The sequence below is a fragment of the Parasteatoda tepidariorum genome, chromosome 8 (assembly GCF_043381705.1).
Source record: "Parasteatoda tepidariorum isolate YZ-2023 chromosome 8, CAS_Ptep_4.0, whole genome shotgun sequence".
NCBI classification, from domain to species: domain Eukaryota; kingdom Metazoa; phylum Arthropoda; class Arachnida; order Araneae; family Theridiidae; genus Parasteatoda; species Parasteatoda tepidariorum.
In genome coordinates this window covers 44,025,525-44,052,041 of record NC_092211.1, presented here as the reverse complement: position 1 = coordinate 44,052,041, position 26,517 = coordinate 44,025,525, and the positions used below count along the sequence as shown (strand labels likewise).

Genomic DNA, 26,517 nt, shown 5'->3' with positions numbered 1-26,517 from the left:
ACTCAGATCGCTTGGTCACCTGGCCGGCTCAACACTTAACTATTATATCATATTAAAGAATTCACAGAGAAATTGAAATATTAAAATTTCGAAAAAAAAAAGAAGAGAGGAGAAATACTAAGAAAGTCTGTATTTTTTACTAGTTAGTCTGTATTCGTTGCAATCTGTGGACTACAAGAAAAAGTCATGAAATTCCAGTTTCTTAAAGATTTACCAGTACACAGTAAAACTTCTGGATCAAATTACGGTATAAAGTACCGGTACTTAGGATGCATCATCCGTAAAATCCATTTCACCGTAAAATCCATTTTCACCGTAAAGTATTATACTTAGAGTACTATACTTATATTATTACCGAAAAATTAGAGTGATTCAGTAATTTTTTGGTGATTATTACTGTGAAAATTCCGGTTCATCAAATTTTTTGTTGTATAATATGTTGCGGTAAAAATGCATTTTATGGTATAAAGTACTAGAATTCTGAGTGTAGGTACTTTTTACCGTAATTTGATCCACAATTTTTTGCTGTAAAAACTACAGTCGTTTTTCGCATTGTACTTTGATATTTTTAAAAGCAAAAAATAAAAATAGTTTTTATCATTCATAGGTAACACAACTTAAAACTAAAAATTTTTTTAAATATAAAATTTGAAATGCACAGTAGGTATTCCTAATTTCACCATGTTTTTTAAAGTAGAATTATGATAGCTTTGTATTGTAATGGATTTTACATGGTACATTACGTTTTTTTTAAATAAATATACATTAAAAGAAAAAAAAATTATTTAATATAAATACATTTCTGTGCACAATATATTTTATATTTAAAATTATACTAATTTATGTATAATAAAAAATGAAATATAATTTTTAAAAAACTGATCTAATTATTAAAATAATTATGTTTCATGTTCTTTAATATTTACTTTACAAATCAATAATTATAAAAATGGTTTCAATTATTTATTAATATTTTACGAAAATATAACTATTAGAAAATATTTTTGTAAGACATAATTAATTTATTTTTAAACAATTTATAGATATTATTATTCGGAAACAAGCATACTAAAATAATTTTTCCCTTTAACTAATAAAACTAAATTATTCCTGTATATAATAAAAATATTTTATAGTTTAGCCAGAAAAACATTTTAAAATATTCGTTAATAAAATTTTGTACGAAATTACAATTTTTTCAAACATGTATAACAATGTCAGTAAATTACTAATACAAAGGAAAAAGAACTGTGTGCAGTGGTAAATCATTCTCTTCAATTTAATCAACCAAGAGCATAGTAATACATTAAGTATGTCTGTATATCCTTATTCTCTTTAATTTTCTGAAGTTGGATAAAAAAATTTTTTATGAGTGTTAGACTTGATAAATACAAATAACATGCTTTAAAAAAAATAAAAAAGGAAAGCCTTATTTTTAGATTATCAATTTCTTAGAAATCTCCAAACGTGGGTTGATAAGTTCGGTGTTTCGTTTACAAACAAACGAAAGATTTAATCAAAATGAGATCTAAGAAAGATATTTAAAAAAAAAAAATCTTATGTTTATGTACAAGAATAGTGTGTTTAGCGCAAGATGTTTCAGATTCTCTTAGCATTTTTTTTCACAGAAAATTAAAAGAGCTAGGCATAATTAAGAATCAGACATTTTTAGATTTAAAAAAAAATTCTTAAATTTATATTTTTTTGTTCTTGCGCCCTTTAAGAAAAAAAGAAAAGGGAGGAAGCTATAAAAATTTAGAACTCTAAAAAGTGATACTTGGTCTCTTAACTAAACAAATAGATTAAGAACGAAAACTCTAATAACTGATAGTTAAACTGAAGCAACGCAAATTTCGGCAAAATACATACAAGAAAATAGTATTTTAAAAGCAAAGCAACATGTTAATATAGATTTAGAAAACACGAAATTAACGAGAGAAAAGAACGAGTGATGATTATAAAAATCATTGATTTACTCAACAAACAATAAGTATTTTAATAAGGAGATTATCCAGGAATAAAACAATTTTGATAACAGTTCCATATTTCTTTTTATTTTATTTAATCCTTTTAAACACTTTTATTCCCTGAACATTTTTATCCAACAATTTCTTCATATTTTACTTTTATAAATAATTGAAAATAAAAGATTGTCGCATTGACTCAAAACCTCCTAGAAGAGAGAAGGCCTTCGCACTGATCAGTAGTTCGACGTAATAAACATAAACTGCGCAATAGGGAGAAAATACGAAGGAAGTCACAACGTTCGGACAACTAAAAGATTGAATTCCTCCTTCATTGTAACCCGTGTGAATGCTTACTATCTTTTAGGAGGTATTGATTGACTGTTCTTAACCCCTTAACGATCGGTTAATTTTCAAGAAAACGGTCATAAAAGTGTCTATTTTTTTATACGCGTATATTATACACGTATTTGATTAGTACTGACATCTAGTTTAAATTAAACTATCTACAATTACCTTAAAAATATCTTGGTATCGTCATCTGGTGTGTAAAATGAGAAATGAAATGTTTTCCGGGAAAAAGAAATGAATTAGTTTTATTCTTATTGGCGCGTTACTACAAAACACTCCAGCCCGGAAATATCACGGGAGCGAGAAGGAAGGGGTTAATACATATTTTCAGAATCTTTGTTAAAAATGAAGAAAAAAAATTTACACGTTAATAGTTACAAATAAATAGTAAAGTTATGAAAAAAACAAAATCTATCGAAGTCAAAAGAATCACAACTAAGGAATAAAACTGGTTTTTATATTTTTTATCTCTCAATCCGCGCTTGTGATTTGATAGAGTGTTTTTGTTTCTGCACAGTTAAAATATTAATTTTCAATCCATAATAAGTCCGTTTTTTTTAAAATTTATTTAGCGTTTGACTAGGATTCTAAAAATGTATTTATAAGACGGTGATATTTTATCATAAATTGGAACTTTTTTTATGAAACTTTTTATCTACACGGATAAAAAAGTTTTGCTAAAACGACCGTACTGTATGGTAATGACATTTCTGGCGAAAAATTCATAATTCTGGTTAGTAAAACCAAAAATAAACGTGGTTTAAACCATTCATTTATTACTTTTTTCGTTCCATTCTAAAGTAAAAGTTTATCGGAAATCGTAGTTTTAAAATTATAATTCTTATTACCACACATTTAATAACAAATACAGATACTGAAAGGTAAATTTTACCAAATAAATTGTTTTCTCTCCATGTACTAAGGTATCGCGATAAAACTACCAAATTTTGCCAACTATTCATTAAAACTATATCTTATCGCTATATTTACCAAACTCAATACCAAAGCGCTTCGGTAAAAAATACCGAGCTTTATTGTGTTCCCATAGAGCCAGAAACACGGTAAATTCTACCATATTCTGGTAGTTTTGACCATACTTCTTTCTTAGTAAAGAGTTAATAAATGCGTCGATGTTAATATTAATTATCTTAATATATATTTAATAATTATATATTACATTAATGTGCTTATAACACTAATAAATATTACATTTTAGAACAATAACTTACAGAGAAGTGTAATCTTTAACAAAAAACAAGTTGAGTTCTAAGCAACATATAACAAGAAATCCACTTTTTGAGGGTCAAGGTAAAGGTGAAGTTTTTATGGGGGTGGTAAATTCACAAATCAGTAAATAACGTGACGCCTCTCTTCCAAAAACCGTTTTAACTGGCAAAGGACAGAATTAATTAGGCTCTAAGCAAATGACCTCGCTTTTAGGAACGCAAAAGAAGATCCGAAAAATTCTTAAGTCATGCAGAGGAGGTCCCTAAAAGTATGGAATTTGAGATGATGAGGGATAGAGGGAAATTGTAGAAATTCTACAATTAGTCTTTATTCGTTTTGTGGAATTTTTGAGTCGGACAGAATACTATCTGTGTTTATCTGTAACTATAGAGATTAAATCACATGATTCGTTTCTTTTAAAAATATTTTATTGAACAATAGAATAAATATATCAAATGTACGCAATCTGTATAAAGTGTTCGGTTAATAATGTATTTTTTTATTATTATTTCTAAGTAGGTCTAGAGGGCAGTTTTTCATAAAATCCAGAAAAATGATTTGAGTTTGCTTAAATATTAATTAATCTGTATTTTGAAAATAATTGAGTACATTGCAAATATACTTTTTAACTAGAACTTCTAAAAATGATTTTCTGAAGAAAAAATTTTTTGAATAATATTTATGAAGTTTTTTTTACGAATGATGAGTTTTTAATAATGATTTTTTAGTCTAAAAATCGTTTTAAAAATTAAATCTACTTTTTTCGACGAGCGAAACAAAAAAGTTTTCAAACAAGCATATATTGCCGTACAATAGAAAAATCAGCAGTTAGTGACAAAAAAAAAATTCAAAATTGAGATTAATTTGCGTCTTTTATAATTAACTACATATTGAAAAAATGGGAAAAAAATATTTGTCAAGCCACTTCTATTTAGTGTAGAGCACTTATGTTGTTTTTTCAATTGCAAGGCATTATATACGATAAGGAATTTTCGATTTTTGAAAAGTTTAAGGTATGCATAGGCTTCAAACGAAAAAAGTAAGCAAAATAAATATGTCATCTTTTTGAATTTTTTCATTTTATTTTCAAATATAAAAAGATAAGTTTCGAAGAAACACTGAAAACATAGTAGTTATAGAAATTTTATGAAAAAAAATTTCATGCGGAAAAATTTCTTGGAACACAGAACTTGTCTGATTAAAGATATGAGTGGGGAAACATTAAGTAACTACGGTAACCACCCAACTAACATAGTTCTATTAATAATCTTAAAATGAAAAAGCAAACAATAGTGTAAGGTGATGATAAATGCTTAACAGAAATGACATTTTGATTTGGATAAAGTCAAAAGTATAAACCTCTTTCACCAAAAGCATTTAAAAGACAGAGGTGCAAAAATGAAGAATAGCTTTTGGCTTGAAACTATGCCAGTATAACATCGCCAAAACAGCAATAAGTTCTATTTTTGGGTGACCCTGGCGCAGTGAAAGTAGTGCATGAGACACAAGAAACAAAACAACTAACAGTTTCTTTGGATTGTTTGTTTAATTTTTTGAAACGTTACAATTACTCTTTCTGTTCACTTTTATCAAGTAGTCTTTCCTGTATATAACTACCTGAGATAACATCGAATCTGGGATCTTAAAATTCCGCTAATGCTTCGAAGAAATCGTTTAAACATCATTCGTAAATTTACTTAATGGAAGCCATTAGGAAGCTTCTTTTTGTTCTCTCGGTATATTTTTTTGAAATCGTTTGCGTTCGTAAAGATTGTGAGTTTAGTTGACAGGCTGAAAAGTCTGTCATTGTGTTTCTTGATTTGTACGTAGAATTTAATATCATTGCTTTTATGACTGCTGTTATACATGTTTTAGTATTGGCTAATTTAAAAGCTTTCAAAGTTCACACAACTTGTAAAATATTGCAAAACAACAGTTAAAATTATTACTTCAAAAAGGTAGTAGCCTCATTTTTAGTTTTAAATTGCCTGGAATTGTCTCTTGCAACTGTGACTGCGCAATTATTTTTTTAATAAAAAAATCTCAACTGTTTCCTTTTTTTTTATGAAACAAAGAAAAAATTAGAATTTTTCTATAACAAATAGATTTAAAAAAAATTAACATTAAAAATGAAAAATTTCGAGTTCATTTTGTTATTTTATTTAATAAACAAACTTTTTAATGTATTATTTTCGTAGTGAGTCAGTAATGTGAAACCTATTTTTACTTTAACATACACAAATATTTGTGTATGTTAATAACCGAGTTACATACACAAATATTTCATTGCTGTACGTTGAAAAATTTTCGATCATTATCTCATAGAACATTTAGAATTTAGAAGTAATACGAGTACAGTAGAATTTAGAGGCAATACTAGTACAGTAGAATTTAGAGGCAATACTAGTTATATTGCGTTGTACAAACAATTCCAAATATTTGCGAAAAAATTTTCTTAATATTCTGCAGGATGCAATACATTAACAGTGCACTGCTTCATGATTATAATTAACAATAACATGAAGAAAAAGGCTCGTAAACATACTTTTTTAGAATACTACATACTACAAGTGTTTTTAGTATACTACCTACTACAAGTGTTTTTACTATAAACATACTACAAGTATAATAATATTGGATAGTGCATTTTTTCAAGCTTAGGTGTTAAAATCCGTTGAAAGTAGTGACCCGGAAGCTAAGCGCAAGCGTAAGCTAAGCGAAAGCTAAGCGTAAGTGCCATCTACGCTTAGCTTTACATCGTCAATATCCATAGGCATGATCTTTTGAAATATGTTGTTCTTTACTGGATACCTGCAAGTAACGTCATCGTAGGTAAATCTTACACCTATCCAATTAAATCTGATTTAAATCACATGGTTAGGCATAATCACTTCACTTCTTTCTCGAGTTGCAAGCACCCAATTGTTAAGACTAAAATCGTCTGCATTAGAAAGGAAAAACAGGAAGGAAAAAAAAAGATTTGATGATCGTAAGTGGCGTTCTTAATGTTATAAAAACTTGCTTTAATTGTACATAAAAAGTTAATTTTCTTCTACGAAATGAGATTTTTATTTTATTTTTACATGTATTGCAGTTTGTATTTAAACTTAAAGATAAGTTTCTACATTTCGAAAGTATTTCATTTTAAAACGACTTTACATATTGATTAAAATTTAGAAAATAAATACATCGTTTTCACATTTACAAACCTCATCTCAAGGAAAGTTTCTTGAAACTTTTTTTTAAAAAATTTTCTTCCTTTCAGATTTTGTTAAATCGAACATACATGTTACAAAATAACTGGACAATAGGACTAATAATTCGGATATAGTATATTATTTATACTTAACATAATAAATTTAATATTATATTAAACTTGGTGTTATAATAACTGATAATAATATAATAGTGGTTGTTAAATATTACATGGTTCCTTAAATTAGATCTGTAATTAAAAATTATATTACCGCATGTAGTATAAAAAAAAACCCCATTAATTACTGCATTATTTTTTTAGAAAGTAATGTTATTAGAAATTGTACGTAATACTAGCTGCAATTCTATACTTAATAAAAAAGCAGACGATTTATGTTAGCTCTACAATAAATACTTTAAATCAGAATTGATAAAAAGTTGTCCCCGTTTGCGTTAAGATTAAATAAACAAAATCATCCTGGATATCGATTACATGAAAGCTTTGCTTTTCATAATCCATAATGAAATTTAAAACAGCGAAAAGGTAAATTTAAATTTTCAACGTTAAAAACCGATAGGTAAAAGAATAAAATAAGAGAGGAACTTTCGTTCATATTCGATTTCTGTGAGGAAAGATACATTAAATTTATTTTTAACGTCAAAGACCAATGGTTGTTAAATAGGTGTAAAGTTAAAACAATCCCTAATTTTCGGATGCAATTTCTGAGTGAATGAATATCTGAAATTATTTTTTTCAAAGTTAATAACCAATAGTTATTTATAGGTAGAAAGCTAGAACAAGGGCTCGATTCTTTATGTGATTTCTGTGAGTAAAATTTTATTACCATTTAAATTTTCAACGTTAAAAATTAGTAGGTATAAACTGAGAAAAATGTAGGGTAAAAACTACCAGAGTAGGTAAAATTTACCGTGTTTCTGACTTTATGGAAACACCAAAAGCTCAGTAATTTTTTTCTTCAAAGCACTGTGGTAAATATTTTGATAAAATTAACAATAAAATATGGTTTCATAAACGATAAAATTGTTAATTGTGGTAAATTTTTGTAATTTTATCATGATTTAATTTGATTTAATTTAACTTTTGATTTAATCAATTTGATTTAATTTAACTTTTGATTTAATCAATTTGATTTAATTTACTTTACAGTTTTGTAATTTATACTAAATGTGTGGTAATAAGAACAATAATTTTGAACACCAGATTTTATGGTAAACCGTTACAATATGAACAGAAAAGTTACCAAATGAATGGTGTAAATACGGTATATTTCGGTTTTCATTAACAGAATTACGGATTTTTTTTTTACCAGAAATGTCTTCACCGTAGTTTGGTAATTTTACCAGAGTTTTTTTTCTCCGTGCAGGTAAAACGATAAAAGAGGCATTCAGTTTCGTACACGATTTTTGTGAGGAAAGATGTGTTTCAACTTAAAAACTAGTGGTAGTTAAAAAGTGAAAATAGACATTTAACTTTGTGTGGGTTTTCTGTATGGTGAAATTGGTTAAATTAAATTTTTTTCAAGATAAAAAAATAATAACTTTTAGAGGTAAAAAACTTAAACTCATTTTTGCATGTGAACTTTTGTTTGAAAAGATAAATGGAATTTGATTTTCCAGTGTTAAAAACCACTTGTCACAATAAGTAAATATATAAAGGAGGACCACAAAGGAGGACCACAATAAGTAAATAGATAAAGGAGGCACTCACTTTCGTTCGCGATTTCTGAGTGAAAAGATTATTTAAATTTAATTTTTCAACATTGAAAGACAATGGTTTTTAATATTTAAAAAGCTTAAGCCTAATTTATTCTCAGTTAAATGGAATTTCATTGTTTAAAAAAATGTTTGTTTATAGGTAAAAAGATGAAACAGGCACTTACTTTTGTACGTGATTTCTGTGTAGCAAGATGGTTATTTCAGTGTCTTCTGGAATGAGTTTAGTATCATAATATATTTCATGCTTATATTTCGGAAAGAAAGGTTTAGTATGCTTCGTCGTTGATGTAAAATGATGATTGTTGAAAGAGTAACACAGTGATGGAAATACTAGTGAAAAAAGTAGCCAATATCTGCAGAAATACTTCATTTTGAATTCTGAAAGGAGTAAAAGAAGAAATAATTATGAACTATTGATATTTTCACAACTATATACAAAATACTCTATTTTTAAAAACATGGTTGTGATTTGCATATTTTTGCTGAATAAGGGAAGGAAAGTTATAATCAATGCTTACGTAAAATGCAATTTAATTAAGTAATTACGTAAAATGCTTACGTCAATTTTTTAAAATGCAAAACTATGTAACAACTACATAAGAAAAAACTCATTATATATATATAAAAAAAAAAGAAAAAAAGAATAAGAGTGAAATAAAAGTTGAATTTGTGTAGAGAAAAAGTTGGAAAAAGTTTGTATTAGGATTTTAAAAGGTCGACAGTTAAAATATAGAAAAAAAACATTCAAAATAACTTCTAAAGAATAAATATTTTAAAATTTTAAAAAACGGATCGATGCGTCAAATTTTTTATGCAGTTACATTTTATTCATATGTTTGAATTAAATCCTAAAATTAGATTACTACAGAATAAGTCAACGCAAAGAACAAGGGGTGTTGCGATTTTCTTATATAAGGATGGTAGAGGGTGACGGCTTGTTCTTGGTGACAGGGAAGAAGGGCAGAACTATAAAAACCTGCTTGCGTAATTAAAACAATAATCTCGAGAAACTGAAGTGGTAAGATATTCAAAAACATGCAAATCGGAAATAGCAGTTGACAAGGTTCAAGGGATCAAAAATATGCACCCATTTTCCAAACTTGCCAGACGTAAATGAGAAGAAACAGAAGTGATTTGAAATATAAAACCTAATCTTGCCAACGAAAAATAGAAAACAATTATTAATAATCACAATTAACAATTTAAAATATAAAAAATACGTTCATATTTCAAATCACTTTGTTTCTTCTTATTTACGTCTGCCAAGCTTTTGAAGATGGGCGCCTGTTTTAGAGAGCTTGAAACATATCGACTGTTATTTCCAATTAGTATATTTTTGAAGTGGCGAATGAAGTTTTTAATCAAGTAATAAATGATTACGTTATGAGCCACGATGGCTCAGTTCGATGCCGGCGATGGCCGGTCGATAAATTCCGCATCCGGCTTGCACCGACCTCAGTGCTAACGTGAAATATCCTCAGTGGTAGACGGATCATGGGTTAGAGTCCCCTTGCCGTCAGGATAACCATGGGAGGTTCTCGTGGTCTTCCTCTCCATGTAACGCAAATGAGGGTTAGCTCCATCAAAAAGTCCTCCACGAAGGCAATTTCTCCCAATACTCGATAGAGGAGTTCCCTTGTCTTCTGGATTGGGTTCAAAATTACAAGGTGAACATTAGTAGTCGTAAACCCATAAAATTGGGCTGGCTGTTCAACGACGGTTATAAAATAAAATAAAAATGATTGCGTTATATTTGAACACCCCCAAATGAGTGCAACAGAAATATTAAATAGGTTGATATTATTTTTTTTTAATTTAAAGTTGTAGTAAATTTTTTCGACAAGAAAAATGTTTATGACCCATTTGCTTAATGAATCTGAAAAACTTTTTTGTAATGCTTTCATTTTGTTATCACTGTCTAGCCAGCTAACATTACCGTTTAAAAGAGCTGCGAATTACTTTAACAGTTAAGATAAAAGAAATAAAAATAAATATGCTTGAAATTGTCTTTCCTGATGCTTTTAAGTTTGAAATTTGTCGTTCAAGATAACTTTATTAAATTAAAAAAAGAACAGAAAAAAAAAACAAGATCCAGTTAAAAGCTCTAATAAAACGCGATCTCCTCATCTTTATCTCGCTATTTTTTTTTCTTGTTTTTCTTTTTTCCACATGTTTGTCACCATCTACAGCTAACTCCACTGGCAAAATGGAATCGTAAAAGTAAGTTAAATTCATTATAGAAAACTAAAGGCACTGAACTTTCGCCAAGTCAAAAGCTTTTCATAAACATTTCTAAAAACTTAAGAAAAAAATACAAAAAAAATTATTTTGATGGGAAAACACTGGTTAATTTCAAGTAAAAATAAAATGCCGTGATTTAAATGTTAAGTGGACTAACAATCAGTAATATTTTCTATCTTTCCCTTATTGTTTACAATCAAATTTTGTGTGTTTTACACATTCATACAAAAGAATGTTTATACGTTATGAATATAATATAACGTTTATAATAATGTTACATTCACAATATTTCACTTACTTTATAATTTTTTGTTTATATTGTTATATAAATAATGTAAACATTTATCTATATTTATAACATTAAGAATTATAATTTTAATGCTCAAATTTTATAATGAAAATGTCGTGTTTATAATGCAATGTTTATAATATTGTACTGATGTACTAGTTTTATAATATAAATATTAAAAATGCTATATGTTTATAACGTAATAAGTTTTTAATACTCCTTTAGTTTGTAAATGAAAGAGAAAAAAAATTTGTTTGTTTTGTAAATGTTATATCAACTTCTCAAAAAAAGTTTATAATAATAATGTTACATTTATAATGAACTTATAATGTTTTTCCGTAATTTTGTGTTATATTAATAATGTAAATGTTTATAATGTAAAGGTTTATATGATATGTTTAAAACGTTAAGAATCATAATTTTAATGTTTAAAAGTTATATTTAAAATGTTGTACTTATTAGTGTAATATTTATATTGAACGAACTTATGTTGTACTAATATACTAATATTACTATTATTTATATTATAAGTATTTAAAACGCTATATTTATAATGTTAAGTTTTAATATTCTTTTAATACTGTATGTAAATATATATTTAATACATATCTAATACTATATTCAACACATTATTTTTTTATAATATTACGTTTATAATGTTAATTTCTAAATATTATGTTTAAATATTACGTGCAATATATTCAGAAATTTGAAGGCTACATTGTATGATACTTGTACGTACGATCCTGCACATGCACGTGTTGTTCCAACTTTTTTCATGCATGTATGACACCATTAAATTTTAAAAAAAAATAGAAGTAAGGTTATCATTAGATTTTGTTCATCATTAATATCAACAAAAGTAAATGTTTTATATCAAAAACGCGCTCATAAACATAGCATTAGCGTGAGGGAGTGTCACTTTTTGTTTTATAAAAAAATGTTCGTTTATTTTTAGTTTTATGCATACATTTATTTATAAATATACATACATATAAAAAATAAATATACATATACACATAAAACTTTAAATATACGAAGAGTTTTCTCAAACAAAAGTGAACCCCCTCTCACGGTACGTCTATACTCATAGAAAAAAAGACGGATAACAGTGATTTTCTTTATTTAGAATTTTCAGCCAAATGTAGATTGCGAAATATTTGATTATCCATATTGAATGTCAAAAAAGTAAAAAATAAAAAAAGGAAAAATATACAATGCAAAGTATTGAAGTTAAAATTTAAATTTTATGCATGCAAAGCACTAAACGTATAATAATATTAATGATTCGAATTATAGTTTAATACTAGCAAAAATGAAAATAATTAATCAAAACTATCATTAAAGTAAAACAATTCTTGCAGCTTTGAATGTCCTGTTTACGGTTCTGCTAGTTTTTTTTCTTCATGAAAAATAGTAAACAAAAAGTAGTAAAACAGATCCCTTTTTTCTTGATAAAATTATCTAAGACAAAATATAAACTATACAATGTATTTAAATGTATTATTTATTTTCAAAATAAACTTACTATACATCAAAATTTTTATGTGATAATGATGACTTCTTTTATTTTAAATGCTTGTCGTAGAAAAAATAGAACAGCAGAAATATTATACACAGAATTTATTTTTGTTCTCCTATTTGATAAAATTATTAAGACTAAAATAAGACAACCACGTTTTATGTAAGTTTAACTCTAATTTTTAAATCTTAATACATTCTTTTCTAAATAAATGTTTAAGAAAAATTTACTATTATATTATTAAAATTAATATTCTTCCACGCATTTTTACGCTTTATTTTCTGATTCTAATTTTTTCTTATTTTTCCTTTTTAATTTTTATTAAGATATGTGGGGATGAATTTTTAAAATAACGTTTTCATTAGCACTAATATAATATAATAAAAGCAAGAATAATAGCAATGATAATAAGCGATAGTTTTTGTAATTTTAGATTTTCTTTCTGAAAGAACCATGATAAATAAAATAAAATAAAAAATACAAATTTAACTTACCCAATTGAAAAATAGAAGAAACCCGTAAATGAAATGAAATGTATTCTTTATTTTCTTTTTTCTATGTTGTTAGCATTTTTTTAAATTTTTTTATATTCAAGCAAATAGTCATTTTGTGAAAAGACAGAAGAAAAATATGTTTAAAAAAAAAAGAAAAAAAAATTGGTTTGGTATTATAAAGTTATAAATAAGTATTCTAAAAATTTTAATGTTTATTTTCTCTTTTATACTTGCTATTAAGTAAAAATGGGGGTCTTTCTTTGTATTATAGTTTAAGTTACTTATTAATATTGGTTATAAATTCGTTCAAGTTAATTTCCGCAAGCTTGAATTTTTTTTTAAAGTCAATGAATTCAAGCGTCGTGATATAAAAAACAAAAATGTATTGTTCTTTATCACAGAATAAGGCCACTATGAATTAATTATACTATAACCTATTCGGTAATTCTAAAGATAAATTACTTTGAAACACATGTAATATAAAAGTGGTTTGCAATAGTTTCGGAAACACAGAAAGATCTTGTAGAATGTATAACTTCTAGCTTTGTTCTTAAAAGAATACAAATTAAATCAGGGTTAAAGTCGTGGATGATAGTATTTATTCTACTCTGCGGTCACGGATAAAAATGAAGGATTGCATTTATTGCTGATGCCATCCTAACTTTTTTTTTGTTTCTCAAATCTCATCAAAATAAAAACTCGGTCAGACCGGTAAGTTTGACCCGTTTTTTGGAATGAACAATATTATCGTCTGAATTCTTTTTTCCCCCCATTCAGATTTGATTAATAGTCCCAAATAATGTAATTAGCTAGTGTAAGGTAACAATAATAGTTGGTTTGGACATAAAAATGTCGGCTGGTTAGAAATTCAAATTACAATCAGTTTATTGTGATAACCCATAAAAAAAGTTCCACAGGATTGACACGCCCTTGGACAATGAGAAAATTTTTGATTATATTGTCACAACCGCATGATTAAATGGCTATTTGTTCAATCACTTTCTATTTATGATAAACGATTAATAAAGTGGATCAGTTTCTATTTAACCCTTTAGAAATAGATACCAATTTAGAGTTTTATAAATGGCCTACACCTGTAGCTGAGGGCGAAGAATAGAAGGACTGCTTCATGCAGGAACAAAATGCTTTAAGTACCACTTTTACCAGATTGCGTTGTTTTGTTGGTGATTTATCACCAGTGACATGACTTAAATTGTGTGAATTGATGGAGTTCATGACCTAATCCCATGAGAGTGATTCATTGCTGTTTATGATTGAAATCTAACGGGAATGGTCTATTAGAAAATTGTCCAATTCACAGATATGACATAAAATTGACAATCTAGAGGCAAAATCAGAAGTGACGAAATCCTATAAAATCATCTTTAATAATATGCTGGTTAACATGTTTTTCTCCTTAAATGCGGCACCTTTCCGATTGGTGTCGAATTTTTTTTAACCTATATGTGTATAAGTAAAAATCAACTTTTATTCAATCCTATTGTTTATTAATGTTAATCTTATCAATCTCATTGCTTTTACTTTTCTATAATTCAGATCTTCACAATCATAGTCGGGATAGCCTTGTTGTTAGTCCGTTGGGCCCATGTGCAAAAGATCGTTCCCCGCTGTCCGAAGACTCCCTGCTTAGTAAATGGTGACTAGTGCACGTTAAATCTGTCGGGTCACAAAGCCTTCCAAGTTCCCAAAACAAATCAATACCTCTGGGGGCACTGGATTTTAGAATAATCGTTCTATGGTTTAGGCCCAATTAACGATATGAGGCTGAATGAAAGGGTCCGCTCTTTAAGACGGACTGTGACGTGTGCGACTGAAGACAGATGAATTCTTGGCCATAGATGGCGCCATTAAAAAACAAAAAACGCACCCTCTGCCTTAAATTCGCTAGGTTTCACCTAACAGGCTTGTTGGTTAATTGGCAAGTGGCATTAAAAAACAAAAACATCAACACCTACGACCAATGCTAGGCTGTTTTTAAGGTTTTAAAAAACAAATTAAGAATATTTTTCTGCAGAAAGAATAATTCATTTTGATTAATTACTATTAATAATTATTGCTATTAATACTAATCTTCATTATTATTCTTAATTGCAATTATTGACAATAATAATAATTATTTTTAATTGTCTGTATAATTGTTTATTATTATTGTTTATTAGTGTACTAATTAATACTGCCAGATCTTTAGCATTGTTTCCAGATACATACCTTGCAAACTTCCGTTTTTATCACCTTATGACAGCAAAATACTCAAAAATATTTTAGTACCTATTTTAAAATCGTGGTAATTTTGATTATAATTAATAATTTTTTTTTTATAATATTACATATTTAGAATATTTTATATGGGGGGGAAATAATTAGTGGTTATTAATTACAATTAGTAATTAGTGATAATGACAATAATTAGTAATTATTTAATTGTCTTTCATATTAATAATTGTTAATAATTATTATTTATTATAGTTCAAATTAATGGTGGCAGATCCTTAGTATTGTTTTCAGATACATATTATGCAAATTTTTGTTATTATCACACAATGACAACGAAATACGCAAAAGCATTTTATTGCCGCACTTGAAATCGTGGTGATCTTAATTTCTTTAAACTTTTACTTATAGATCTAAATTTTGTTGGGAAAGGATATCCGGCTTAACCATAAATACTTTTTTTAAGATTACCAAATTATCGACGAAAGAAATTATTCACTCCGTTCTATTCAGTTTTCACCTTTAATATAAATCATGAATATTTAAATAGATTAAAAAATAAGATAAGATAAAATAAAAAATAAAAGACAATAATACTATTTATCATTAAGGAGGTTATCTGTCATGTTACTAATAACTATCACGAATTTCAAAAATAAATATTCAAGCAATAATAATAATTAGTTATGTACTTTTAAATTAAAGATAATTTTAGATTGGAATTGAGGTGTTTTTGACTGATGCTACTAACAAAATTTTATTTCCAACAAATCCATCATGATTTACATACTGGCTGTCAGGCCTTAAAATATTTTTATAATCTATTGCTCAGGTTGAAATATTTTAAATTCATTTTGTTGTTTTAAAGGAATATGAGTGAAAATGAATAATTATAATCTGAAGTTTTCTTACGCTTGTTTCTTAAATGACAGAAACATCAACATTCCTAATTTGTCTGAACATATGTTTTCGAAAGCGAAAATCAGCGAATTATATTTTTTTATCAGAAAAACTCCCTAATTAATCATTATTAACGTCGATCAATTTTTTTCATGAAAAAAAGACAGAAATTATGATAAATTAACAGTCATTTGATGGATTATTTGAAGTAAACGAGTAAAAAAAAAAGTTTTTAATATATTATTAATAATCTAGTTTCCGCTTTTACGTCTTGACCTAAAATTTCCAAACCATTTTAAAATAACATAGTGTACCTTTCAATATTTAAAAGAGTCGCAGCCGCAGATTCAAAAATTTTCCGCCAAGCACGCTCCTTACCTAAAATTATTAGATAAAATAATACGTATGTATTAGAAATTTATACTTGCTGCTTAACAGCCCGCATAAATTCAACTACATAGTTTAAATTCAGGGCGGGAGGAACTCAAGATGTTTTCCAAATTCCATTTTGTTTGGAAGTTATTTCAACAAATTTCAATTAATTAAGTTATTTCAATTAAGTGTTTTTTTCTGCCACTTTTTTCGATCACAATCGATTTATTATTTGTACTTTGTTGTAGGAAAATTTATTTCCCTCTCTCGAAATCTTTGCTTTACAAACTTAAAAAAAAAAAAAAAAACTAACTAAAAAATGAAAGAGAATTAAAGAAGAATTAAATGTTGCCAGATATAAACATTAATATTTATATTGAAATTTTTGAAAATGTAAAGAACTTAATTAATTAACGTAAAAACTAACAGAGAGTTTTAAAAACACTTCAAATTTGAATTGTTACAAAGTTCTTAACGAGTAAAACTATTTCTCATTTATTTCTTCGCATTACGTCACATCCATATGCCGTATTATTCAATTTAAAAAAATTTCGAGTACAGTTGATTAATTGTCACACATATTTAATATTTCATTTCGTAGCGATTAACAAATTGATAAAATGTTCTTACATAAAATTATAATAATTTGTATTTACAAAAGGATTTTTTTTTAAATATCGACTACAGGATAAAAAATTGATAAATGAGATGCAATCACGAGGTCTTATGAGCAGAGCCTACTAGCATTATGTATTTATACCGATATACAGGGTAATACATAATTCCCTCCAGGGTTTCGAAGCGTTATAGTAAAAAAACCAAGACGAATATGGCAAAAAAGAATATATGAAATTATTTCGAAAGTATTCAAGTTTTAATTTAAACAGTTGCCGGTAGATGGCAGTAACATGTACCACTGAAGCCAGTTGTAGTAAAGAAAAATGGCGTTTACAGGAGGAGGGAATTATGTATAACCCTGTATAATACGAGTATTTATATACTAAGTATTGCATATGTTATAATAATAGTATATGTTATACATACAACACAGAATATATAACTTGCAGGTGCACACTTAAATGTCAACATCAACTTTCATTCGATGTGCACATTCGTTTCAAAAATTATAAAAAAAAGTCGAAATATTTCGAGCTCTCAATATTTTCAACACTCGTCAAGGAACTCAAAAAACAGGAAAACAAAGCAGATTTGAAACAGAAAGCGTAACGGAAAAAAGGGAAACAAATAAAGGTTACAATAAATAAATAAATAAGAATAAAAACAGCAGAGACTGAGAGAGGCAAATCTTGGCAGGCATTATAGAGAGGTGGTCAGGTCGTTAACTAGCGATTCGCCACTTTTATGACTGAAACAATATTCCAGAGCATCAAGATGAGCTGATGTAACAGGAGTGAAAAGAATTGTGGCATTAATTTATATTAAAATTTTGCACAAGGTTCCCACAATATGCGGAAATAGATGACTTATTGAATTCTTGATGATTCTTGATGAAGTTATCTATTTTTTTTACCTACAAATTACATTTTGGAGCTAATTCTGTTTGCCCCCTTTTCGGGAAGTAAATATTTATTTTATTATTTTTAAGTGGTCATTATAAATTTTTTCCAAGAGGAATATTATTTTCAAAATACTCAACAAAATGCCACCTGTCAACTCAGAAATAAATCTTCCAGCACAAATCGCCATTGAAAAATGAAATTTGTACCCCATAAACTTACTTTACATTTCTGACATTTACTCACGATGTATATTTTTAACGAAATAAATCTTCCGAAAAATTAAACGAACAAAAAAAAAGGGGGATGTTACTTTTAATCCCCAAAACTTCAGAATGAATTACAGGAAGCGGCAAGATGCACTTTAAAAATAGAACGTTTTCACATCTTCTGCCCTCCTACCTTTATTTCATACTTAGTTTTAGCTCGTTTTTATTTAAGTCAGGAATAGTAAAACTGTCGAAAGAGGGGCTCTTTCTGGCTTATGGGTCTGCCTTTCGTTCTGGTGGAGATGACACGTTCATTCACGATTTTAGAATAGAAGTTTTTTTTTTTTTACAACTGCCTGACAGAAAGGATTACATCAGCTGCCAGGTTAAAAGTGGTAACGATTGTACAGGAGTGAAATATGACTATTAGATAAGGCATTCCTCTTATAGATTAAAAAAGTTTTAGGCACATTCTGGTTAGATAGTAGGTGATGAATACTTAACAACTTCTCTGAGTATGCAATCTTTCTAAAAATATGCAGTAAAACTGCTGCTACAAATAGACCTTTCGAATATATCTTTTCCCTGCCGTTAAAAGTATAATTTATAGACTGGGGAAGAAATAATAAATAGTATTATGATGGCAGATAACTTACCTATGAGAAGTGAGGAAAAAATACCTTTCAACACAATAAAAATCTTCAAAATGAAATTATGTCTCGAGTATATATAAAGGTTATAAAACTTATCATAACCATTAATCATTTGCATATTTCAATCGGTACGCTAAAACAATCGCCTCTTTAACTAGGATTCGTTCAAGGAGAAAAAAATTCTGGTAAAATTACCGCACTATATAGTAATGACATTTCAGTTAATTAAAAATCACAATTCCGGTTTCACGAAACCAAAATTACGGTATTTAAACCATTTATTGGATAGTAATGGTTAACAAGAAATTCTGGATTTTAAAATTACAGTTCTTATTACCATGCATTTAGTGAAACAAAATACAAAACAGAAAAGTAAATTTAGCCGAATAAATGGTTATGCTGTGCCTTAAGGTATCATTGTAAAATTAAAAAATCTTACCACATTTACTATCAAACACAATAATAAAACCATATTCTTTTGTTAAATTCATCATAAGTCATTGCTAAAGAGTTTCGACAAAAATTACCGTTCTTTCTAGTGTTCCCATAGAGCCAAAAACAGGGTAAATTTTAACATTTATTTAGGCAATTCTGACCGTACTTCTCTTCTCAATTTGTGGTAAGTCAGATTTCGACAGCGTTTTTGTTTAGCGTCCTGTCTAAATTACAGTTCTTATTACCACGCATTTAGTAAAAAATACAAAAGTGAAAAGTAAATTTAACCGAAAAAATAGTTTTCATTCCATGCACAAAGAAATCATTACAAAATTACCAAATTTTACCACATTTACCAAATTTTAACCCATATTATCAAACTATATTTCATTGTTAATTTTATCAAAACCGTTACCAAAGCGTCACGCAAATGGAAGGTATATAGTTATAAATAAGAAATCACAGGGTACAGTGTCTTCGTTGACACTGCAACCTATGGCTGGTACGCATAAAAATGGTATTAGCTACATTAAATGTAATTAAAAAATAAAAACACTGTGAAACAATTGAAAAGTGTGAATAATTGAAAAACAATCCAAACATTATGTGCTGATAGAGCTTTCTATATCTGTTACGTATCAAAATATTACGGCTTCGTATGTTTTTTGCTTCAATTCGTTCAAAGTACCACGGTGAAGAAAAGCGGCCGGATGATCGCTTAATTTTGCATGGAGATCCGCTGTCTGACAATTGAATACCTGATAGTGACATCAAGCGTGGGCAAATCGAGACATTTGTTTAAGCCACGATTCAGAAACAAATAAGGTTTGACACAAACGCGTGACGTCGCTTCCTGGTATTCAATTAAATCTGATCTGAAAAGTGATTCAGCGTGATATTAAACAAAGCGTAATAGCTGCAATGTGAACACGTCATGCACAATCATGTGATTACCGAGGTATTATTCTTCTGGAGTTGCAAGTACGCAATTTTAAAAAATAATCTATGCAAAAATAAACAAAAAAGGGCAGTTTCATTTCAGTGCTACAGTTACAGCATTTTCCATCTTTCAGGCTGCAATTCCTAATTAGAGATTTTTAATACATAATTTTTTTTTACCAGTTCATTTTACTAGGAAAAAATAGCCTAGTTTTCTATTCTAAAGAAATTAGAATTGAATTGATATCATTACGAATAAACTTAAATTTAGAAGATTTTTTTTTTTGTCTGGTTTACAAATACATAAAGATTATAACACATAGATACAAAATAAATCTAACTAAAGCATTAAACATCAAGTTAATCAAAATCACCTCGCACACTCAATGTTGTTCTCTAATCTAAATCAAAACTCAATATCTAATAAATCAATTCAATATCTAACTATCAAACTTCAATATCTAATTTGAATCAATCTAATTAAAATCGTCATGCATAGATACTAACAAACTAACTATTATTCTTAAATATCTCATTTGGGTCAAAACTCAAAATTTGATATTTAATCAATCAAATCAAAATCACCCCGCATAGACAATCAATATTCTTAAATATCTAATTTGAATATAAACCTATCAAATCTTAATATCTAGCAAAATACTTAACTATCAAAACTTAAACATCTAATTTAAATCAAGCAAATCAAAATCACCTCGCATAGACAATCAATATTATTCTTAAATATCTCTTTTGAATCAACACTTTCTCTCATGTAGTTTGAGATGCACAAAACTTAATACATATTCATCTCATAGTATTGCATACTATCTAACTATCTCATAAAAAATTTCTAAGAAAAAGGCATCATTTATTATTTTCAAATGCTGTTGCTGTTCTTATATTTTTTTTCTTTTCTTTTCGTGAGTGAATTTCGATGGGAAAGTGAAAACAAACAGATTTTCACTTTTGACCTAGATGTAGATATGCTTTAAAAATTTCTTATAAAGTGAATTACAGAGCAAAATTATTAACGATTTCACTGAATTCAACAATAAGTTGATATAATCGCTATTAAAACTCATGAAAGTTATTTCTCATCGGATAAACGATGTTTTCATCAAAAGTAGGTTAAGCGCCATTTTAATATACTTTTCCATTATTTACGTCTTGGTAAAAATGAAAAGGTAATTAAACGTTATTTTAAACAGAACATAAGGGAAACATTTTCTAATTTCTATTACTAACCTAAAAAATGAAAGAAATATTAAAACCAAACAGTGATGCCTAAATTTTACTATTACGTTTCAATCGATTTTCCTAAAATGTTATATTTTATTTATTTTTTAAATACAAAATAAAAATACACAATGATAACTAATCGTAACGTAATGATTACATGATGGCTAATCATAGAAAAACGTTACATGCTGTTCCGTTTTTCTGATATAAAGCGTTAATTTTAAACTAAATATACTACTTTGTAGTAAACAACAGACTTAGAGGGGGAATTTTTTTGGGGGGTATTTAAAAAAAGTTATTTATTTAAAAAAATATTTTTAAAAAAAATTGCAAATTTGGCGAGATTTCTTCACTTACATGAAATTTGTTAAAAATCATTGAATAATTCTCAATTTTTTTGAGTTTTTAAGAGCTCAAACAAAGAAATAACTTTTCAAGTAGTAAAAATTTCAAGTTACAAATACTTTTTATTATTAAAAATCTGTGTCGTTTCATAATAACATGTTGAGCTATAGTTATGTTAAGTAGAAAACTTACTGAGGCTGCATCGAGATGGGCATAGCTTAACAGTTATGAACAACTGTTACGAGTTCGCAACAGTTTATATAAAGGCTCTTTTTCTTACTCTGTAAAAAATTTGGTGTATAGCTGCCACCATTTTTGGTGTTAATGTAAACTGACATTTTTTAAAATGCTCGTAGTCACATTATTTATTTAATTTTTAACTGTTGTAGTTTTATTTATTTATTTTTTTGTTTGTTTGCTCACTGACAACATATATAGCATATTAGAATCAATTGCACAGTTGCACCAATTTTTTCAAACAATTGTTATTTTGTCAATTATATATAATTTTTTTGCACAATAACTACAGTTCTGTGGTTAAAAATGTATTTAGTTTACCTCAACACTAAAATTAGAGGCAACTACGTAGTCACATTATTCATTTAATTTTTAACTGTTGTAGTTTTATTTATTTATTTGTTTGTTTGTTAACTGACAACATACATAGCACATTAGAATCAATTGCACAGTTGCACCAATTCTTTCAAACAATTGTTATTTTGTCAATTATATATAATTTTTTTGCACAATAACTACAGTTCTGTGGTTAAAAACGCATTTAATTTACCCTAACACTAAAATAAGAGGCAACTACATGCCAACAGTTTTCCACAGTGAATGAAAAGAAAGCTTTCTCAAAACAATCTGAAAAAGAAGTATTATTATTATTTTGATTTAAAGAATCTTTATGTTCTGTTGCGTAAATCATTTCAGTTTTTACTTTTTATTATTGTTACTACTTTTTATTTACTTTCTATAATCTAACAATTAATTATTTTAAGTTGATCGATATGAATTCTGCTCCTGGCTCGCACCGACCCCAGCGCCGACGTAAATTATCCTGATTTGCAAACAGTTCATAAGTTAGAAACCTCTAGCCGTTGGGTTAACAGTGAAGTCTTCCTCTCAATGCAACGCTTTAGTTTCATCAAAAAGTCTACCGTGAAAGCTAGTTCCTTCCAATACTTGATTCAACTCCGTAGCCTTGTAACTTTGACCCAGAAGACAAGGGAACTACAGGATCAAGTACTGGGGAAAATAAGCCTTCGTGGAGGACTTTTGATGGAACTAACCCGCATTTGCGTTACATAGAAGAAAACCTCGAAGACCTCCCACAGTTAGCTTGACGGCAAGGGGACTCAAACCAATGATCTTTCTACCAGTGAGGATATTTTACGTCAGCAATCCAACCCGCGGTCCCAGCAGTGGTTGGTTAATACGAATTCTGCTCCTGGCTCGGACTGACCACAGTGTTGACGTAAAATTATCCTCAGTGGTATACGGTTAGAATCCCCTTGCCACCGGGCTAACCTTGTACGTTTTCTGTGGATTTCCTCTACATATAATGCAAATGCCGGTTAGTCACTGCGAATGTCACGAGGGTCGGAGAGTGATAGCGAGCAGGTAAAATAAAAACCTGTTTCGAACCTATTGTAGTCTAAATCCAAAATAAAATTGCCTGGAAAAGGAGAAATATTAACTGTTTTTAACATTACATAAAAAATCTTGACAATTAAACTTATCTTAATCAAACTTACATAATTGTGTCTCGATACAAACTTAAAACTATTCCTTTCAAACTACAAAATGTTTCAAATTATAAAGTTTTTGTTGAGGATTGAAACAGGTTTCCATCATGAAAAGTTTCTAGCACAAATTGTTACTGTTGGTTTATCTGATTCTCTTTTAGTCAGTTAAAAAAATTTTAATTTCTAAAAAGAAAACCGTGAAAATTCTACGCTAATTGAGTTTTAATCCCACCCAAGTTGAACTCAAGAATACAATGGGGATTTTTTCTTTTTTTGTTTTCGGATAAAGATTTTGATGCCAAAACTTGAAATAGTAGGACAACAGCTTCTTGAATAAGACCTGAAACTGTCAACTTTTCATGTTACAAATTGATAGAAAATAAATATAAAAAAGAAAATAAATATAAAAAGTTCATTTAAGCTTGCTTATTTTGTGAGTTAAACGACATAGGAAAAATAACGATTTTGTTGAACCCAGTATTTTTTTTAATGAAACACACTAAAAAAAAAAAATGTAAATTTTTTTTTGAAGTTTAATAAACTTTTTTAAATTTGCTTTTAGCAAAAAAAGAAATAAATAAATAAAATAAAACAGTTATTGTAAGACTGTGACTGCAAAATTTATTTCCTTTTCTTTCAATAAAAGTAAAAATACTTTACTGAATTTGAACGTGGAAACTTTTAATCCAAGATTTGTAACACGCCTATCCCAAATGTCACACGAAGGCATTCAATGTAACACGCAAATCCCTCCTGAATATATATACAGTCAAACCCCGCAATAGTGAACACGGTTTATAGTGAACTACCGGATATAGTGAACGAAATGTGCTCCTTAATTACCAGTAGAGAAAAAAATAAAATTAATAACAAATAAATTTAAATTTCATAAATGTAAATGTCTCTCAGTTTATCTTTTTTTTTTTTGTAGAGATTTTGTAGTTTTTAATGAATACTTAATTTCATTGACAATTTAAGATTTTATTAAACTACTAGTATTCTACTACTAGAGAAGTATTCTACTACTAGGTATTCTACTACTAGGTATTCTACTAGTAAATAAGAAAAAATCAACGAATTCCGTATCGTCATTAAATGTTGAAGTTAATAATATTGTTTTATTTAGACTGCTCAGTTATACACAATTAGGTTATATCTATTAGTCTCTGGTTTCAAGTTAGATTAAAAACAAACGATTTTCAAATTAAATTCCAAAAACACAAAAATGGTCAGGTGTGTGACCCACTAAAATTAATTTCTTAAAACAAATATCTATTTATTATTTTTTATGCAACACATAATGTCATTATTGCAAACATTTTCTCTGAGTTATTATTGTGCTGTCAAGTTTCAATTACAATTACATAAACACGGCTCAGTGTCGTTTGACATGTCGGATATTCGAAACGTTGACAACAACTCTTCACAAAATCGTCTGCGTTCTAATTCTACGCCTTAAGAAAATATTATTAAAAAATATATATGATTTCTTTGGAGAAATATACTTCACCCCTTGCCTCCTCTGCGCTATATTTACGTAATAGGACAGCACAGATGATAAATGGGTTTATTCATAATTGAATTTCTTTTTTCTTTTTTTCCTCTCTCAAAAAGTTTTTTTCTTATAAAAGAACTTTGCTCGAACTTTTTACGCTTGATTTATTTGATGATATCATTTGAGTCACCGAACATGAAGCCGCAGGCGATTTTTGATATCTGATTCTGTAGAGTAGGGTTGAGTTGTTGATAATATAGTTCGTTTTTGTTTCTTTATTGTCTGTTATTTTTGAATTACGGTTTATTTATATCACACTCCTCTGAAACCTGCATTCTTTTTTCCTCAGAGAATGATACATTTTAATAGTATTTTCAAAAGAAGAACTTAATTAATTTTTTCTAAAAATTGTAATGAGAATAAAAAAATTAACATGCATTAAAAAAAGTAATTGAAAATTAGATAACGTTTTTAAAACACATTAATCATGTCTCAAGGGTTTAAAATAATTATTTACTCTCACACTTAGAGTGATATAATTCGCAAATTCAAGTAATAATGCAATATAAATAATGTAAGTAAGTAAAAAATTATAGTAATTATTTTTACAACTCATGAATTTAATTGAGCTCATTAATTCCAATTTTTTAAGGTAGCACGTGATAGACAAGCATCATCTTTTTATATTGATTGTAGTAAAAAATCAATCAGTAACATACAATTCTTTTAAATTTTGGCTTTTTTTCACTTTTTAAAGAGAAGTTACTTCAAAGTTTTTATTTAACTAAAGGCTTTAAAAAAACTTTAAAGCTTTTATTTTACCTTTTAAGAACATTCGTTAAAATCTTACTTTTAGATACCATATTATTTTTCTAGATAGCCCTGTAAGGGGATACCCATTACCCATAGTAAATTCACGTAGCAGTGAATATGAAAATATCAAAATATAACTTATTTTCCTAGTTTTGCTTTCACATTTTATGTCTTTTAAGGAACGTAGAACTTTGAGGGACAATTTTATTCTCCTGTTTTGTCCTGAAAAGTTATGTATTCGTGATATCAAATCATTTTCATAATTTTTTATTATCAGGCATTGTATTTCCCCTGCATATTAAACCTACGTCAGGTAATGTCACTGATATTTTTTTCTTACGTTATTTTAAACTTTTTTTCCGTGGGTAATATCTACGCGTTGCCCGATTTGGCCATATGAGGTTATGTCTACACGCTATATTTTCTTTATGTTTTATGCGCATAAGATTCGATATTTTTTCCACGTATTTTATTTTACATTATTTTTAATTATTTTTCCGCTGGGGAATGTCTACGCTTCACCCTATTTGGCCTCGTGAGGCTATGTTTACACGCTATTTTTTCTGTATGTCCTATTATCCCCATAAGATTATGACTTTT

The 26,517-nt window shown here is 27.9% G+C and overlaps 1 protein-coding gene across 1 annotated transcript in view; it reads right to left on the bottom strand.

The window, feature by feature from the left end:
* LOC107451942 (neuron derived neurotrophic factor nord) overlaps positions 1 to 26,517 on the bottom strand; it is a 73,253-nt gene that overhangs the window by 14,406 nt on the left and 32,330 nt on the right. The window contains exon 2 of the mRNA XM_016068187.4: positions 8,639 to 8,852. Coding sequence (XP_015923673.1) covers positions 8,639 to 8,844 — 206 coding nt within the window. The 5' untranslated portion in view covers positions 8,845 to 8,852. The remainder of the gene's footprint in view (positions 1 to 8,638; positions 8,853 to 26,517) is intronic.